Source organism: Pelophylax lessonae (genome assembly GCF_965119305.1).
Source record: "Pelophylax lessonae genome assembly, chromosome: 11".
Classification (NCBI taxonomy): domain Eukaryota; kingdom Metazoa; phylum Chordata; class Amphibia; order Anura; family Ranidae; genus Pelophylax; species Pelophylax lessonae.
This window is the reverse complement of record NC_138778.1, coordinates 3,795,324-3,814,540: the sequence shown is the minus strand read 5'-3', so window position 1 is coordinate 3,814,540 and position 19,217 is coordinate 3,795,324. Positions and strand designations below refer to the sequence as shown.

The 19,217-nt window shown below is 43.4% G+C and overlaps 1 protein-coding gene across 1 annotated transcript; it reads right to left on the bottom strand.

Annotated features, from left to right (window-relative positions):
* Positions 1-880: 880 nt before the first annotated feature.
* Positions 881-11,877, bottom strand: LOC309567298 (testis-expressed protein 47-like). Its single transcript, XM_082272704.1, has 7 exons — positions 11,717-11,877; positions 11,294-11,366; positions 8,888-8,982; positions 6,895-6,959; positions 6,336-6,537; positions 3,788-3,944; positions 881-998 (listed from the first exon to the last, which is right to left on the bottom strand). Exons 1-7 carry the CDS (start codon positions 11,834-11,836, stop codon positions 940-942), a joined length of 771 nt encoding a protein of 256 aa, XP_082128830.1. The 5' UTR covers positions 11,837-11,877; the 3' UTR covers positions 881-939.
* Positions 11,878-19,217: the final 7,340 nt, after the last annotated feature.

Below are 19,217 nucleotides of genomic sequence, written 5' to 3'. Positions count from 1 at the left end.
CCTATCCCCACCAGCAGACATCAGAACCTGGACAGCTTAGAGAGAGCTTACCTACCACTGGGGGCAGGCCTTTTGCAAGGCCAGATCAAAACCCAGGAGAGAAAGCCCTCCCCTCGCTTTCCTGCCCCCTTCAAACTGGTTAGGACAGTTCAACCCATTCGAATCAGAAGGCGGCAGGCCCCACATGCTTTCCCAGATGACCTACTCCCCATACCTCAATACTTAGAGCGCTCCGGGTTTCGGTCATACTGGTACTAGCTAAGGCCCATACCAACTGATAAGAACAGATACTACACTTGATCTTAGCCAAAAGGCAGAGAAGCGATTCATTTGGCAAGTGGTTAAAGTATAACTAAAGGCGAAACTTTTTTTCTAGTTTTGGACAGAGCGGTGATGGATTAGAACAGTAAGTGTTTAATGCGGTCTGTGTCCCCATTAGGGAGATTCCCCCTCTATTTGTCCTGTTTACCATTATCAATGAAAGTGAATGTAAAAGTAAATCCCACATTTTGGGTTGTCCCCAGAAAACCCAATTGGGACACTAGTTGTGGTGAGCAGGGGGTAAGAGATCCCCCTTAATTTGCAGGAATTTCCTCTCACTTCCTGTTTGGCTATGGGACAGGAAATTAAGGTAAATCTCCCCAATGGGACAAAAATGGTGATAACGCTCCCGTACATGGAGAATGAAAAAAAGTTATACTCTAATATTGAATGTTGGAATGAACAGACTTTTTAACAGAATTAGAATTTTGAATGAAATTACATTTTGAAGTACTTTGGAATGACATTTGTCAAGTCATCAAATGTACGGAGACTTTTCATACTAAAACCATCTTAATGTATGGCAGCTTAACAGTAAATGATGGAAGATTTTGGGGCACATAATACCATATTAAATCTTCTTCAACTGCTATGGAGGTCACATCAATGGTGTCTTCTTCATTGGGGAGGTCTTGTTTTTAGTGGTGTTAGGTGTACTGGCGTAGGCCAAACACGATCTGTTAATGCATGAAAAAAAAAGTAACAAAATTATTATTATCCCCCCTATTATTTTTTCTATATTATTTTTTCTACATATGGCAGCTATCATGGCTTTAGCTAACAATTTGGACATCTGTCTGACACATGGGCCAAACGGTAATGACCGTAAGCTTCCCAGATCGAATGAAACCTTCAGTGCCAAAACTCCAATCTGGCCATCTGTCATTTAAAGTGTTACTAAACCCAAATGACACAAACCAATATAATTTGCATTACCTGCTCATCCCCACAAATATGAGACATTAGATGAAGGATCGGGGACTTGACTCTAATTTGACATTGATTCCTATTATCCTGCTGTTGCACCTCTACTGTAGGAAGGTGGCTACACTCACCCTCTGGTGTCACCCTGTAGGGCTACTGTAACCGCCCTCCTCAACAAGTTCTAACATGGGAATGGAGATGTTACATTTCCAGAAATTTTGAAGCCATTGGAAAAAATTCCCCCCCCCCTTTTTTTTTTTGAAAGAATTAAAATTTAAGTGCCACATCCTTAAAATAAAAATTAGCAGCAAAAATTACACTATGGTGTTGGCGTGGGACTTTTGAGGCACAGCAATTTATTTTTAATGTTAATTTTTTTTTTATATTCGTGTTTGCTTAACCACTTCTGGACCGGAAGGATTTGCCCCCTTAATGACCAGGCCATATTTTGCGATTTGCCACTGCATTAATTTAACAGACAATTGTGCGGTCGTGCGACGCTGTGCCCAAATAAAATTGATGTACTTGTTTTCCCACAAATAGAGCTTTCTTTTTGGTGGTATTTGATCACCTGTGCGATTTTTATTTATTTTTTTGCGCTATTAAAACAAAACAAAAAAAAGACCATTCTGAAAAAAAAAAAATATTTTTCACTTTCTGCTATATAACATTCACAAAAAAAATGTGAAAATCTAAATTTTTTAACATTTTAGGCCAATTTGTTTTCTGCTACATATTTTTGGTAAAAAAAAAATCGCAATAAAGCGTATTTTGATTGGTTTGCGCAAAAGTTATCGCGTCTACTAACTACGGCAAAGATTTGTCATTTTTGTTTTTTTTTTTGTTTTTTTTTTACTAGTAATGGCGGCGATCTGCAATTTTTTGCGGGACTGTGACATTGCGGTGGACAGATCGGACCCCTAACTGACATTTTTGACACTTTTGGGGGGACCAGTGACACTACTACAGTAATCAGTGCTAAAAAATATGCACTGTTACTGTAATAATGACACTGGCAGGAAAGGGGTTAACATTGTGGGTGATCAAGGGGTTAAATGTGTACCTAGGGGAGTGATTCTAATTGTGGGGGGGGGGGGGGGGGGCGTGGCTTGGGAAATGATCATAGAGACCTGTGTTCCTATATAGCAGTATCACAGGCGCTCTTTGATCATTCCAGGGAGAACTGTCGGCTGTGTTTACAACAGCTGACCGTTCTCTCTCAGCGGGGAACGATCGTGGGTTTCAGGCGGCAATCGGAGCCGCCTGCCCCGTGCATCAGGTTCCCCGCTGAGGAGTGGTGGTGGGAGCGCGTTCTCTAGACGTATTTCTGAGGCATCGTTCAGCCAAAGCAGCAGCGGTGGAAGGCGGCCGGCTGACCGATGCCTTTAAATAGTTCTTTAGTCCTCAGTACCCAAGGCTGTTAGGTTTAAGCAACCATCGGCAGTGTCTCCATCATATGGTGCATGATTATCTAGGCGCAAGAGCAGACTTGGAGACCTTTCCGACTGAGCATTTACTGGGTTACTGGCTCTTGGGGGATGGACTACTGGCCAGAACTTGCTCAATATGCAATGGAGCTACTGGCCTGTTCCGCTTCCAGCATGCTTTCCGAACGGACATTCAGTGCTGCTGGAGGTTTTGTGACGGACAAAAGAATGTGTCTGTCCACAGGCTCTGTTGACCAGCTGACTTTTATCAAAATGAACCAGTCCTGGATCAACAGCAGCTATCAAGCCCCTGATGCTGATGTAACTGATTGAATTTGCTAGGGGTCTGCCATTTCTTGAAGACTGCATATGCTGCCTATGCTATTCCTCAATCTTGATTCAGCTAGCTTCCAACAATCTTTTTGGTTTAGGTCACCACCAACACCTAATTTTTCTGCACTTGTATGACAGGTGCATACAATTTAAATTTCATATGTAATATGTTAACAACAGCAGGCCCTGTCCCTGTGCCCTGCTAACTGTGAGGGGTTACGGTGTTCAGGCACCACCAACAACCAAGGCCCAATTATTCTGCACCTGTATGACAAGTACATGAGATTTCAAAATTTGTATGTATATTTGTATATGACATTTTTTCTTTAGAAATGTCAGTATTGCAGCAGCAAGCTACATACATGCGCTACTTTACAGGCACATTAAGGGGGACCCCCTGGCTTGATATTTAAAGGAATTTTTCATTTTTATTGTTTCACTTTAAGCATCAATAAAATCAGTAAATCACTGCTCCTTTAGAAACAATCGTTTTTTTAAAAAAAAAAAAATTGCATTGCTACATGTTTCAATACCCAGACCCCCCATATACTTTTTTTGGGCAATAACTTGCATTTAAGCCTTCAAAATGAGGCCGTTTGATTTTTGACATTCGAGTCCCATAGACTTCCATGGGGTTCGTTTGTTCGAACAAACTTTTCCCCTGTTTGCGGTGTTCTGGTGCGAACCGAATTGGGGGGTGTTCGGCTCATCGCTATTCCCCCACAAACTCACTTTACTGCTATTAGAATAACATGGTAACTTTTGTAAGCTTCTGGACTTACCTGAATCCAGGGTGACATGCAGGGGGGTGTCATAGGCCTGTAGGAACTGGTCTGGTGTGAGGAGCTCTCTACTGTGGAGGAGGTGCAGGATGGAGGTCTGGGGGATGGTTAGCTCTGGTGATTTCTCAAACAACGAGTTGGGAATGGCCTTGGAGCCCTGGAGGGGGAATGACACAATCAAGAGTCAAAAGTTATGTAAACTTTCTGATTGCACATAATGCAAAGCCAATGGAAATTAGAGTTGTGGTACCCAACAATAAAAAAACTGCACAGGGTTGCAAGTCACTTTTCCCCACAAGCTGTGCTCATGTTAGACCTTTCTGGCAGACATTATTATAAAATAGGTGGCTCCCCAGTTAGTAATTTTTATTTATACACAATATTGTTAAAAGTATTGGGATGCCTGCCTTTACACACCCATGACATTTAATGACATCCCAGTCTTAGTCCGTAGGGTTCAGTATTGGGTTGGCTCACCCTTTGCAGCTATAACAGCTTCAACTCTTCTGGGAAGGCCGTCCACAAGGTTTAGGAGTGTCTATGGGAATGTTTGACCATTCTTCCAGAAGCGCATTTGTAAGGTCAGGCACTGATGTTGGATGAGAAGGCCTGGCTCGCATTCTCAGCTCTAATTACCCCAAAGGTGTTCTACTGGGTTGAGGTCAGCACTCTGTGCAAGCCAGTCAAGTTCCTGCACCCCAAACTGCTCATCCATGTCTTTATGGACCTTGCTTTGTGCACTGGTGCGCAGTCATGTTGGAACAGGAAGGGGCCATCCCCAAACTCCTCCCACAAAGTTGGGAGTATGAAATTGTCCAAAATGTCTTGGAATGCTGACGCCTTAGGAATTCCCTTCCCTGGAACTAAAGGGCCAAGCCCAACCCCTGAAAAAACACCCCCCACACCATAATCCCCCCTCCGCCAAATGATTTGGACCAGTGCACAAAGCAAGGTCCATAAAGACATGAATGAGCGAGTTTGGGGTGGAGGGTCAATCACAGCGGCCCTTTACCACGTATTCAGCTGATCACATGTAAACAGACTTGCCATTTATTGGCAGTCCTTTCCTCCCACATTGTGTCTGTCTGAGGACAGGTGAGTAATTAAACGGCAAGAATGTTAGTGCAATGTTTACACTAATCATCAGTGCCACCAATCAATGTCACCTATCTGTGCCCAACAGTGCAGCCTATCAGTATCACCTATCTGTGCCCAATGTCCATCAGTGTCACCTATCAGTGCTCATCAATGTCACCTATCTGTGCCCAACAGTGCAGCCTATCAGTACCACCTATCTGTGCCCAATGTCCATCAGCGTCACCTATCAGTGCTCATCAATGTCACCTATCTGTGCCCAACAGTGCAGCCTATCAGTACCACCTATCTGTGCCCAATGTCCATCAGCGTCACCTATCAGTGCTCATCAATGCCACCTATCAGTGCCCAATGTCCATCAGCATCACCTATCAGTGCTCATCAATGCCACCTATCAGTGCCGCCTATCAGTGGTCATCGCCCGTCAGTGCCACCTATCGGTGCTCATCAATGTCACCTATCAGTGCTCATCAATGCCTATCAGTGCTCATCAATGCTGCATATCAGTGCTAATCAATGCCTATCAGTGCCGCCTATCAGTGCTCATCAATGCTGCCTATCAGTGCCACCTATCAGTGCCTATCGGTCCCCATCAGTGCCATCTATCAGTGCCGCCTATCAGTGTCCATCAGTGCTGCCTACTAGTGTCCATCAGTGCCACATATCAGTGCTCAATGCCCATTAGTGCCACCTATTAGTGCTCATCAATGCCACCTATCAGTGCCCATCAATCCCATCTATAAGTGCCACCTGTCAGTGCAGTGCTCATCAATGCCACCTGCCTCCTTAGCAGGGCTCTGAGCTGACAGCGTCTCTCTCATATAGCTCAGAGTCAGTGTTCTGTCGAATAGTGCATCCCATCGTATAATGCCTCCGATGATCTGTGCATGCGCAGTATGGTCTGCAAAGCGTGCAGGGAGAATCTTATTGTCAGATTCTGCCTCGCTCACTTTTGTTGCCAGCAGTTTAGACATTAATGGCTGTGTGTTGAGTTATTTTGAGGGGACAGTAAATTTACACTGTTATACAGGCTGTACACTCACTACTTTACATTGTAGCAAAGTCTCATTTCTTCAGTGTTGTCACATGAAAAGATAGAATAAAATATTTACAAAAATGTGAGGGGTGTACTTACTTTTGTGAGATACTGTACGTTTACACCTACAATAAACATATTTTGAACCATGCATCGAAATTTGCAACTTTCTGCATATCGGGCGCTCCTTTCCTAACCAAGGATGCCTTTAGGGATCAAGAACTTGACTCTAATTTGGCAATTGCAGAAAGTCATGGATGCCCTCAGACTGGATTGAAAAAAGTCATGAACACAACATGAAAATATATTTCGCAGTCGTGACCCCATTGAGTCACACTTCTGTGTCACTACTAACCCACCAATCAGCATAGAGCCTTCCCCTCCATCCATTATCAATAGCCCCTTCCATTCACTGACCTTGGGGTATTTGGTTAGCTGCTTTCCGATCTTGAGTATCTTGGTCAGGCACTCGGTGATGATGCCATCTGTGGCCTCCTCACTGTACTTATCCCCCAAGTAGTGACCAGGAACATCCAGGACTTTGTAGCTCCACTGGCTGAACAGTCGGTTGGGGATGTTATGGGACAAAACCAAAATCTTGGGGTTCAGCAATAGCGCCCTGCAAAGTAGGACATTTCAATTGAACCAATGCTAAAAATATTGAAAATTGAAGGCCATGTCCAGCATGGAATGAACCAACTGAACCCTTCCACTGTCGAGAAAACACATTGTGTGCCGCCTATCAGTGCTCAGCAATGCACCATTTGAACACTGAAAATCACAACCCAAATTTGCCAGCATTAATAGACCCTTCTGTTAACAGTAGATCTCTCCCATCAACAACTGCCCAAAGCCCCCCCCCCCCCCCCAGCAACATAAAATTCCCCAAGCAACAATACATTCCCCTCACCGGCTGATAGCGTGTAACCCAATGGTCATTTTTTTGTGGCAAAACATAAAGATGAACCTCACCCACCTTTCGCCTTGTTTCATCATCTTCCTCAGATCCCTCAGCACACAGTATAAGATATCTCCACCTGCCTAAAACACATGAGACAAAAGACAACGTATAAACAGTTATACAGAATTACTCATTGACCAGTGAGACCAATGATATGCATTGAGTTATATCCTGTAGCAGCAGCCAATCAGAAACCAGCTCTTACTGTACATCCTCACCATTGGACAAGGTTTGACTTGGCATCAGACTGATATTTTTTTCTTACAGGATGAATATTTTATAGTTTTTAAAGCCTTGCAACTTCAGTGTACCACCACCCCCACCATCACTACATCCACCACCATCACTACCGAAACCACCACCACCACTTCCTTCACCACTACCGAAACCATTATCACTACCTCCACCATCACTACATCCACCACCATCACTACCGAAACCACCATCACTACCGAAACCACCACCACCACTTCCTTCACCACTACCGAAAACCACCATCACTACCTCCACCACCACCTTCACTACCTCCACCACTACTAACACCACTATCACCACCACCATCACTACCTCCACCACCACCATTACTACCACCACCACCACTACCCCCACCACTACGACCACCACATAATAAACAAGCAAAAAATTGGGGGAGCACACCTTGAACATGTATATCTAACGCCGGTGCAGCTATGAACCAAGCGACATGTATATTAAAAAAGAATAGCGCACACATGCAAAAGAAATGACTATCAAGTATGGAGACAATCCATAAAAAAATGGGGATTTGGTCCCACCTGCACACACACCTGTACTCTATCAGTGTCCACTATCAAGTAGATATAGGAGGAGTCCCTTGTAGTGCATTAGCACATCTCTCCCAGCAAGCAGTGTTGTCTCCAAGAGTTAGAGAGGCTGGATTCATCCTTTTTTATGGATAGTGTATGACCCACTGATAATGGGGTACTTTGACGTAGTGGTGGACTACGACCACCACCATCACTACCGAAACCACCACCTCTACCACCATCAACATCACTACTTCCACCACCAGCATCACTACCGAAACCACATTTCCTCCACCACTACCAAAACCCCCATCACTACCTCCACCGCCACCATCACTACCTCCACCATCACTACCACCGCCACCATCACCACTATCATCACTGCCGCTACCATCATCACTGTCTCTACTACCACCATCAATTTCCCCAACCAGAAAATCACCAACTTTCCCCCTCCAATGTATGCACCATTTGAACACTGAAAATCACAACCAAAATTTGCCAGCATTAATAGACTCTTCTGTTAACAGTAGATCTCTCCTATCAACAACTGCCCCCCCCCTCCCCCCCAGCAACATAAAATCCCCCCCAGCAACATAAAATCCCCCCAAGCAACAATACATTCCCCTCACCGGCAACAATAGATCCCCCAGCACCCCTTGGAATTATATACATGCAGTGCTGGAGGTATCGGACATGTGTTCCCCCCATTCCAGCTGAAAAAAAAAGCCCTGTCAATTCCTAAAGAAGCCCCAAATAACAGTTTACCCCAGCAGACATGACTTCCCATGAGAGTCTGGTCTGCTGATTGGAGGCGGAAGGATCTCTGGGTGAGGGCCTCCATGGTTCTTCCAGAAATGCTACAACGCAAAGCCCAACCTTTCTTTTTGTTTTGTATACAGTGGTGAGGCGCTAGACCCTTAGTTTTTTTTTTTTTTTGCTGTCTGTGTCCTCCTTGGGGATATTTGCCCTCCCCATTTATACCGGTTACCATTTAAACCAATACAATGATAACAATCCGACATCTTGAGTTGCCACCAGAACAGAAAGAGAGGGATGTAACAGTGCGGGGTCAGGCTTTAAGGCCAGTAGCTATAGCAGTAGGGAGGCACCCAAACAACCAGCTGGAAAAGTACAGAGGAAGGTCACCACGGGCTCACCTGAGGTAACGGCAAGACATAAAGCGTTTCCTTGGAGAGACTACAGAGCAGAATTCTGCTTACCTCAAGAACATGGATGGTACAGGACGGGTAGAGAAGCAAGATGCCCGTTACCGCCTCCCCTGGGTTATACTGCTGGAACTGCTGCTCCCAGAATTCTACAAGAGACCACAGGAAATAAAATCATAATCATCTAATATGGACAGGGGTGCAACTATGAATCAGGGGACACCATGACAAAACTTAAACAAAGGTCACCCAACTAACAGCGTAACAAAGGGATGGGGATCCTGGCAATACCATTGACCTAATATGGCCACATGGCCATATTTGGATAATATCATTGACCAAATATGGGCATGTGGCCATATTAGTTTAATGATGTCACCAGCATCCCTATCCCTTTGTAATATATTTTGCCAAGATGTTACATTGACCACCTGTATAATAATAACTACTTTGCTCCCCGGTGCAGCCAGTCCTTGGCTCTACCAGAGTCCCTTATTACCCACAAAATTTACAAAACTTTGATGGGGGTCACCCAACTGATAGCATAACAAAAGGATGGGGATGCTGGTGATATCAGTGACCTAATATGGCCACAGGGCCATTTTGGGATAATAGCATTGACGAAGAATGGTCATATTCATTTTATGATGTCACCAGCATCGCTATCCCTTTGTACTGTCTTTTCCCAAGACACTACGTTGACGACCTGTAATATAATAAATATTCTGATCCCTGGTGCAGCCAGTCCTTGGCTCTGTCAGGGCTACTCATTACCCACAAAATTGAGATTCCCATTGACAAAACTTTGATGGGGGTCACCCGACTAACAGTGTGAACAAAGGGATGGGGATGCTGGTGATACCATTGACCAAATATGGCCACAGGGCCATATTGGGATAATAGCATTGACCAAATATGATAACGTGGCCATATTAGTTTTATGATGTCACCAGCTTCCTATCCCTTTGTGCTGTTTTTCCCAAGACACTACGGTAATCACCTGAAATATAATAAATACTCTGTTCCCCGGTGCAGCCAGTCCTTGGCTCTGCAGCTCCCCTTATTGCCCACAAAACTTACAATCCCATTGACAAAACTTTGATGGGGGTCACACAACTGACAGCATAACAAAGGGATGGGGATGCTGGTGATATCATTGACCTAATATGGCCACAGGACCATATTGGGAAAATGGCATTCACCAAATAGGGTCATGAGGTCATATTAGTTCAATGATGTCACCAGCATTCCCATCCCTTTGTAATATCTTTTTGCCAAGACGTTACATTGACGACCTGTAAAATAACAACTATTCTACTCCCTGGTGAAGCCAGTACTTGGCTCTTCCAACGTCCTGCATTAACCACAAAATTGACAGTCCCATTAAAAAAACTTTGATGAGGGTCACCCGACTAACAGTGTAACAACGGGATGGGGATGCTGGTGATATCATTGACCTAGTATGGCCACAGGACCATATTGGGAAAATGGCATTCACCAAATATGGTCATGAGGTCATATTACTTCAATGATGTCACCAGCATCCCCATCCCTTTGTAATATATTTTCCTAAGATATTACATTGACTGCCTGTAAAATATATATTCTGCTCCCTGGTGCAGCCAGTCCTTGGCTCTGCCAGCGCTCCTCATTATTTAAAATTATAATCATTATACAAAATTTAGAATCACATTCTTGGAGTATGCAATTATTTTTCCAGAGCGGTGGTTCTCAAAATGTTGTTTTCACCAAAGCGTGTCATAGATGACTCAATGAATATCAGCGGGCCCTCAACCTGTGCCAGCATTGCTGGGTTGGGATGAGCTAAATTAGGACTTTTCATTTCCCTACAATTTTGGTGAAAGTGAAATGTTGGCAAAATACTTTGGAGGCAATGGGAAAGGTAAAATCAATGTGTGTTTTTTTTTTTTGGGGGGGGGGGGTAGAATGGTCTTTAAATGGTTCTCAGGGGTTTGGGAAATTCCTTACAACTATTGTGGACTTGATTTTGTGTCAAAAAAATAACCAAAGCAAGATACAATTTTTAAGCAACAGTGCACAGTAATAATCAACACAAAAGAGTAAAAAATAAGTAAATAAATAAATTTCGGCCTATTATTTCGGAATTATTTTAAAAATTCACACATTTCCAATTGAATACAATTAGACAAATTTGTGAATCTCAGGTGAAACATTCTAGATGAAATATTAAACTACACAAGATACACTCCCCAAAGAACACCTATTAAATAAAAAAAAATATATATTTAAAAAATAGCACTCAAGCCGCTCAATGAGCAAAATTGAGAGTTTCCACATTTTGCAGCTAAATCAATTTTGCAGGAATCATTTTAGAAATCACGGGCACTGCAGGCATTTGCCCCCAGTAACATAATTTGCAACCCCCCCCCAGTGGTCAGTGTGTGTTATAGGAACAGAAGGATGAAACCTATACTTCACCTCCGAGGTCTCTCTTATCTGCCAGGTCCGGTGAGATCGTAGACACAAAAATTAGCCGGTGAAGAATTGATTTCTAAAATAAAAGTAAGCAACATTATAACCCCTTTGATGTCTGGGGCAATTTTTTTAATTTTACACACACACACACTAAAATACGGAATTTTGCTAGAAAATGTATTAGAACCCCCCAAACAATCATACATTTTCCTGAAAGTGTATTCGGCCGATGCCATTTTTGTGCCGCACGATATTTGTGCATCTGTTTATCATAAAAAAATGTAAAAAAAAATATGCTAAAAATTATTTTTAGTGCACAGATTACTGTGTAATCTGATTGGTTACTACCAGCAGCAAATCCTCATCCTCTCAGCTTTACACACAAAATTCTCCACATTCTAACAAGCAAAATAAAATCACACTCACCGCATCATCCCTCGAATTCAGGACCATCCGCTTGTTGAGCAGCTGATGAAAATAACTACTTATTCCTTTTTCTGGAGTGGCTTCCGGCTTCCATGACTGTTCTCGAGATTTCACTGACATTTTTAAATGGCACACAAGAATTTTTTTTTTTTTTTTTGCTTGTAAAAAAAAAAAAAAATTCCGCTCTTCTAAATAAATTGTAAAAAAAGTTTACAGACTTGGGTTTAGTTAAAAGAACTCTCAAATTTAAAACAAGTTAAACTAAAAGTTATATATAAATATATGTACATTTTTTTTTATTATTTGAAATGAAAAAGAAACACACACTTCCAGGAAAAAAACAAAATATTTTACAATATTTTATCAAAACAAAAATTGCATTAAAAAGTGACAAACAAAAAAAACACAAAAAATAAATAAATTAAAAAAAATTATATATATATATATATATATATATTGTTTATATTTTTTTATTTATTCTTTTTTATAAATACAAACACACACATATATACACACACACACACACACATATATATATACACATACATACATACATACACACACATATATATATATATATATATATATATATATATATATATATATATATAATGTTTAAAGAGAAAAAATACACTTGTGTTAAAGTTTACAGACTTAGGTTTATTTAATAAAAATTGCTAAAAAGTTACATATAAAAATGTTTTTCTTAAATTTAAAATGAAAAAAAAAAATGAACTTTCCTAACTTTCAAAAGTTTTCAGACGTGGGTCTATTAAAAAACGTATTGGATAAAAGTTTAAAAATTACATATATATATTTTTTTTAATGTAAAAATAAAATACACTTTCCCAAAGATTGTAAAATAGTTCACAAATGTGAGTTAATTGAAAAAAAAAAATGTTTAATGTTAAAAAGGAAAAAAAAAAAGTTACATATAAAACAGTATGTAAAATAATGATAAAGTTACTCATAAAAGTATTGTGTAAAAGTTTAAAAGTTACATATAGGATAATATGTAAAAGGTTAGTTACTTTTAACAGAATCATATTCCAGAAATACACTATCCTAAAGATTGTAAAATAGTTTTTCCAGACCTGGGTTATTAGGAAAAAAAAAAAAAGTTACATATAAAAAAAAGAAGATGGAAAAAAGATGAAAAAAAAGTCACATATAAGATATTTAAAAGGTTTAAAAGTTGCATATAAAAATACTGTGTAAAAGTTTAAAAGTTACATATAAGATAATTTGTAAATGGTTAGAAAAAAAAGTTACATTTAGCAGAATAATATTCCAGAAATGCACTAACCTAAAGATTGTAAAAAATAGTTTTTCAGACCTGGGTAATTTGAAAAAAAAAAAAATAATAATAATAATGTTGCATATAAAACAATATGGAAAAAAGCTTAAAAAAAGTCACATATAAGATATTTAAAATGTTAAAAAGTTGCATATAAAAATACTGTGTAAAAGTTTAAAAGTTACATATAAGATAATTTGTAAATGGTTAGAAAAAAAAGTTACATTTAACAGAATAATATTGCAGTAATACACTATCCTAAAGATTACATATTACAAAATAGTTTACAGACCTGGGTTATTTAAAAAAAAAAAAGTTGCATATAAGATATTTAAAAGGTTAAAAAAAAAAAAAAAAAAGAGTAATATTCCAGGATAAAGTAGCAGCTCTCAGAAAATCTGATTATTTACTATTGTGGTATCCTGGTAACAAGCCAGCCCCGGACTCTGATTGCGTCCCGCTCTCCTTTGTCTGATTTGTTGGTATTTTCTGGAAGCGCGCGGCCTTCCTCTGGTTGCTGAGTAACAACTTAAATACTCCAATTATCACATTCTAGTGCTGTGCGGGGAGCTCGGCTTCTCTTTGTGGCTTTTAATTCCCTCTCCACTGAAACCGGTTTGTTCCCTGGTTACCGTCCTACAAATCTAACAAAATATAAGGCGATACTTTGCTTTCAAATGATTTAAAGTCGGTGAAAACAAAATCGCTAAAATCTCCAAATCGCAATAAATTTTGCTTTCATTAAAATAGTTTCTGGTAATTTTGCCACAAAGGTCCTTGTTCCAACACTTCCTGTTATTGGGTGACAACGCTCTGTCCCGTCCTTCAATTGTGCTCCTGCGTTGTCACCCCGGCTTCTGATGGGTACTAGGGTCCGTTCTGGCACACATTATCCAGTTATGGTCCAATGTAGGATACCCGCCCCTGACGGATGCCAGGCAGAGAGAAGAAAAGTTCTGGCATGACGAGTACTTTATTGCTTTTCTTTGAGACCCGGCAACACAGAGTTACAGCTCTGCATCTACTGTACATTAATCACTTGCCCCCCCCCCCCCCCGCGGAAGATTTACCCCCCAGATTTGCCCCCTGTTCTCATTCATCCAGAGGGGGGGTGCTCTAATACAGGAAGTATTTTACTGGCCAGATCACCAGGTGAAAACAGAGGGGAAGAAAAGCCTAAAAAAAAGAAAATGAATGCAGCCGTCACATCTATAGTGCTGCACTATATTACAGTTTGGATTTAATACCTCTTTAACCACTTCTGGACCGGAAGATTTTCCCCCTTAATAACCAGGCCATATTTAGCGATTCAGCACTGCGTTACTTTAAAGGACAATTGCGCGGTCGTGTAACGCTGTACCCAAATAAAATTGATGTCCTTTTTTCCCCACAAATAGAACTTTCTTTTAGTGGTATTGGATCACCTGTGCGACTTTTGTTTTTTGTGCTATAAACGTAAAAGTGCGACAATTTTGAAAAAAAAAAAACTATATTTTTCACATTCTGCTATATAACGTTCCCAAAAAAAATTTAAAAAATCTAATTTTTTTAACATTTTAGGCCAATTTGTTTTCGGTTTCATATTTTTGGTAAAAATAAAATTGCAATAAGCGTATTTCGATTGGTTTACGCAAAAGTTATCGCATCTACTTACTACGGGAAAGATTTATGTCATTTTTATTGTTTTTTTTTTTTTACTAGTAATGGCGGAGATCTGCGATTTTTAGCGGAACTGCGACATTGCGGCGGATAGATCGGACCCCTAACTGACATTTTTGACACTTTTGGGGGGACCAGTGACATCACTACAGTAATCAGTGCTAAAAATATGCACTGTTACTGTACTAATGACACTGGCAGGGAAGGGGTTAACACTGTGGGTGATGAATGGGTTAAATGTGAGCCTAGGGGAGTGATTCTAACTGTAGGTGGGCGTGGCTTGTGAAATGATCATAGAGACCTGTGTTCCTATTTAGAAGGCGCTCTGTGATCATTCCAGGGAGAAGAACGGTCAGCTGTGATTACAACATCCGACCGTTCTTCTCTCTCAGCGGAGAGCGATCGCAGGTGTGAGGTGGCAATCAGAGCCGCTGCCCCGTGCATCAGAGTCCCCGCTGAGGAGTGGGGGCGGGAGCGCACCGGCGGCGCACGTTTGCCCCCTAGCCTCCCACGCACGACATATACCTACATTGGTTTGCGCAGGAGAGCCACACTGCCACCATTTATAAATAGTAAGCAGTCGGCGAGTGGTTCATCACGGAGGAGAGTGCGGGGTTATATTTTTTGATTATTGATCTTCATTGTGGAGTGAGAGCTGCCGGAGTTTTCTTATTTATTTATTTCACTTTATTTAATGTCATTTAATTTATTTTGTATACAGAAATTGCGCTGATAGTTTCTTTATTTCCAGGTTGTGGATCAGGGGGTGTCAAACTCAATCTCATCACGGGCCGCATGGGCATTATGGTTGCCCTCAAAGGGCCGGTTGTGTCTGAGCTGTCTCCAATAAAGTTTCTTGTGGGTGGTACCCGCGGTGTGTGGCCCCTCCTATGGCTGGCATAGGGCTGCAGTGTTGCCAACCCCCCGGAGTGAAATTTACTGGCAGAACGTCCAAAATTTACGGACGGCTCCAATTTTTTACTGGCACTGCAAAAATGTACATAAAATAGCCGTTTTCAGCGCTAAACCATGCAAATATGAATAATTAAACTATAAACATGTAGATAGCGCTATTAGCAATGAGTTTAAGTTAAACAAAAGTCAGTGCCCACTTACATTATTGTATTCTCTCCCCCTTACATCAGTGACCCCCCCCCCCCCCCATCAGACTGGTCTGGCGGTGCTGTCACTGACCTCCCCTCAGGTGCACTGTGCAGGGCTCAGTCAGACGGCTCTGGTCTCCACTCCGCAGGCCGGGGCCCAACACAACTAGATTCTCCCGTGACCCCCATCCCTTCGGCGCTCTCACTCTTGACTCCTCTCCAGACTCGACTGCAGACACAATAAAAGAAAAGAGATGGTTAGAGACTGTGGACATTGAACAGGAGGTGGTCAGAGACTGCGGACATGGTACAGAGGGGTGGTCAGAGACTGCGGACATGGTACAGAGGGGTGGTCAGAGACTGCGGACATGGAAGTGCCATCCTCACCCCTCACAGTAATTTCTTCCTATGTCCCCCTTCATATTAGCACATCAGTGTCCTCCTCCTAAGTCCCTTTCACCTCTCCATAGCCATATCAGTGACATTACTGCAGAGTGAAGCTGTGACACTGCCTGTGGAGAGGTGAAGGGGGCACAGGAGCAGGACACTGATGTCCTCTGCCCCCTGACTCATCTCTCTACTCCAGTCTGCTCTGCTAGCTGTCAGAGGCTCGGAGCCCCACTCACCAGTCCTCTTCTCTTCTGTGTGCTCTGCGGGTGGCTGCCTCTTCTGTCAGTCTGCTGCTCTGTCCACTCCACCACCATCCGCATCCATCCAGACTCCAGCTGCATTTTCTTGTACCCCACAGGGCCAGGCACAGTTTATCAGACTCCACACTGTCCCACTCCCTAGCCGGCGCCTGGCGGCCAGCCCGGCGGGAAAACTTAAATGACGGCGGGGGCGGAGGCAGGGGCGGGCGCAGGCGGGCCGTTGCACTAGTCTCGTCCGACGATCATCTGATCCGTCCATTGGGGCATGTGTCAGTGTGCGGAGAGTCAGGACAGGGAGGCTGTGATTGGCCGAGACGCGCAGCAGCGCTGGGTGTGCGAAAGAGGGAGGGGGGAAGCTGCCGCTGACGTCACACGGTCTCCATCTGCGAGAGAAGAGAACTCGGCTCGCTTCGGGGATCTCAGAGTCCGGAACTGCGCGCCGCGCACGCGCAGTTCTAACCTTGCCGCCGCCGCCGTAGATTTACGGGCACTTTTCTCCTGCTACGGGCATTTACGGGCAGGAGAAAAGTGCCCTGATTTTACGGGCTGTCCGTAAATCTACGGGCGGTTGGCAACACTGTAGGGCTGGACTATTTTCATAATAATAATCAGATATCCGGAGCACCCCCCTTACATCAGATATCAAGAAAGAGCTCCACTGCCAACAAAAGTCAAGAGTCCCTCCCCTCCCCCCTACATCACAGTGCACCCCCCTTACCTTACCCCTTACCTTGTGCTGCTGCCAGGAAGAAGCTGGGGGTGGAGCCAGGAAGCAGAAAGTGCAGATTCTGGAGGAGGACCTGAGGAAGGACTGACTGCTGAGACCGGGACAGGCAGAGATGAGGGGGTGCTGCGGTTGCACAGAGAGGTGCAGGATTTGTAGGAGGAGTTCTGTCCTCCTCTCTGCTGCTGACTGCTGAAATGTGTTGGGGGTGCGCGTGTGCCAGAGATGAGCCTCCCCACAGCTACACAGAGAAGCACAGGATCTGGCGGAGGAGTTTGGTTCCCACTTCTGCTGCCAACTGCTGAGACAAGGTGGGGCGGAGATGAGGGGATGTGCTGCAGCTGCAGGAGAGGTGTGAGGGCCACATGGAATGGCCTGGTGGGACGGATTTGGCCCGCGGGCCTTGTGTTTGACACGTCTGTGCTAGAGCAGAGTTCTCCAAATTTTCTAAAGAAAGGGCCAGTTTACTCTCCTACAGACTTTAGGGGGCCCAGACTAGGCCCAGAGGGAGTAGAAAATGTCCTCAAGTCCAGTAGGAGTAAACAATGCCCTATCTTTGGTGTCAGTGGGAGGAATAGTGTCCCATCATTGGTGTCAGTGGGAGGAATAGTGCCCCATCATTGGTGTCAGTAGGAGGAATAGTGCCCCATCATTGGTGTCAGTGGGAGGAATAGTGCCCCATCATTGGTGTCAGTGGGAGGAATAGTGTCCCATCATTGGTGTCAGTGGGAGGAATAGTGTCCCATCATTGGTGTCAGTGGGAGGAATAGTGCCCCATCATTGGTGTCAGTGGGAGGAATAGTGTCCCATCATTGGTGTCAGTGGGAGGAATAGTGCCCCATCATTGGTGTCAGTGGGGGGAATAGTGCCCAATCATTGGTGTCAGTGGGATGAAGTGTCCCATCATTGGTGTCAGTGGAAGGAATAGTGCCCCATCATTGGTGTCAGTGGGAGGAATAGTGTCCCATCATTGGTGTTAGTGGGAGGAATGGCGCCCCATCATTGGTGTCAGTGGGAGGAATGGCGCCCCATCATTGGTGTCAGTGGGAGGAATGGCGCCCCATCATTGGTGTCAGTGGGAGGAATAGTGCCCCATCATTGGTGTCAGTGGGAGGAATAGTGCCGCATCATTGGTGTCAGTGGGAGGAATGGTGTCCCATCATTGGTGTCAGTGGGAGGAATAGTGCCCCATCATTGGTGTCAGTGGGAGGAATGGTGTCCCATCATTGGTGTCAGTGGGAGGAATAGTGTCCCATCATTGGTGTCAGTGGGAGGAATAGTGTCCCATCATTGGTGTCAGTGGGAGGAATGGAGCCCCATCATTGGTGTCAGTGGGAGGAATGGCGCCCCATCATTGGTGTCAGTGGGAGGAATGGCGCCCCATCATTGGTGTCAGTGGGAGGAATGGCGCCCCATCATTGGTGTCAGTGGGAGGAATGGCGCCCCATCATTGGTGTCAGTGGGAGGAATAGTGCCCCATCATTGGTGTTAGTGGGAGGAATGGCGCCCCATCATTGGTGTCAGTGGGAGGAATAGTGCCCCATCATTGGTGTCAGTGGGAGGAATAGTGCCCCATCATTGGGTTAGTGGGAGGAATGGCGCCCCATCATTGGTGTCAGTGGGAGGAATAGTGCCCCATCATTGGTGTCAGTGGGAGGAAGTGCCCCAAGGGCCAATCAAAGGCAAGCCAAGGGCCGCATCCAGCCCCAGGCTGCAGTTTGGAGACCGCTGCTCTAGAGGGATCCCATAGGTATTGTATATAAATGGTTACTCTGGTCCAAGCTGTAAACCTTCCCATACCTGGAATTCCTCTTTAATAACCACTGAGGGGTTTTTTTTTTTTTTTTATGTATTTTAAATAGGAAAAAAAAATAAAAAATGTTTGCACAAAAAAAAAAGTTTTACATTCATTTATAAAACATAAAAAAACATGGCAGGACAGTGGGAAGGACCCGGAATGACCCCTGTTTTGGAAGTAGGCAGTCCGGGGTGATTTCATATTATGGAGATACGTGAAGAAGAGTCCACACACCAAATCCACTTTTGAACACTTTTTATTCTTTCAGGT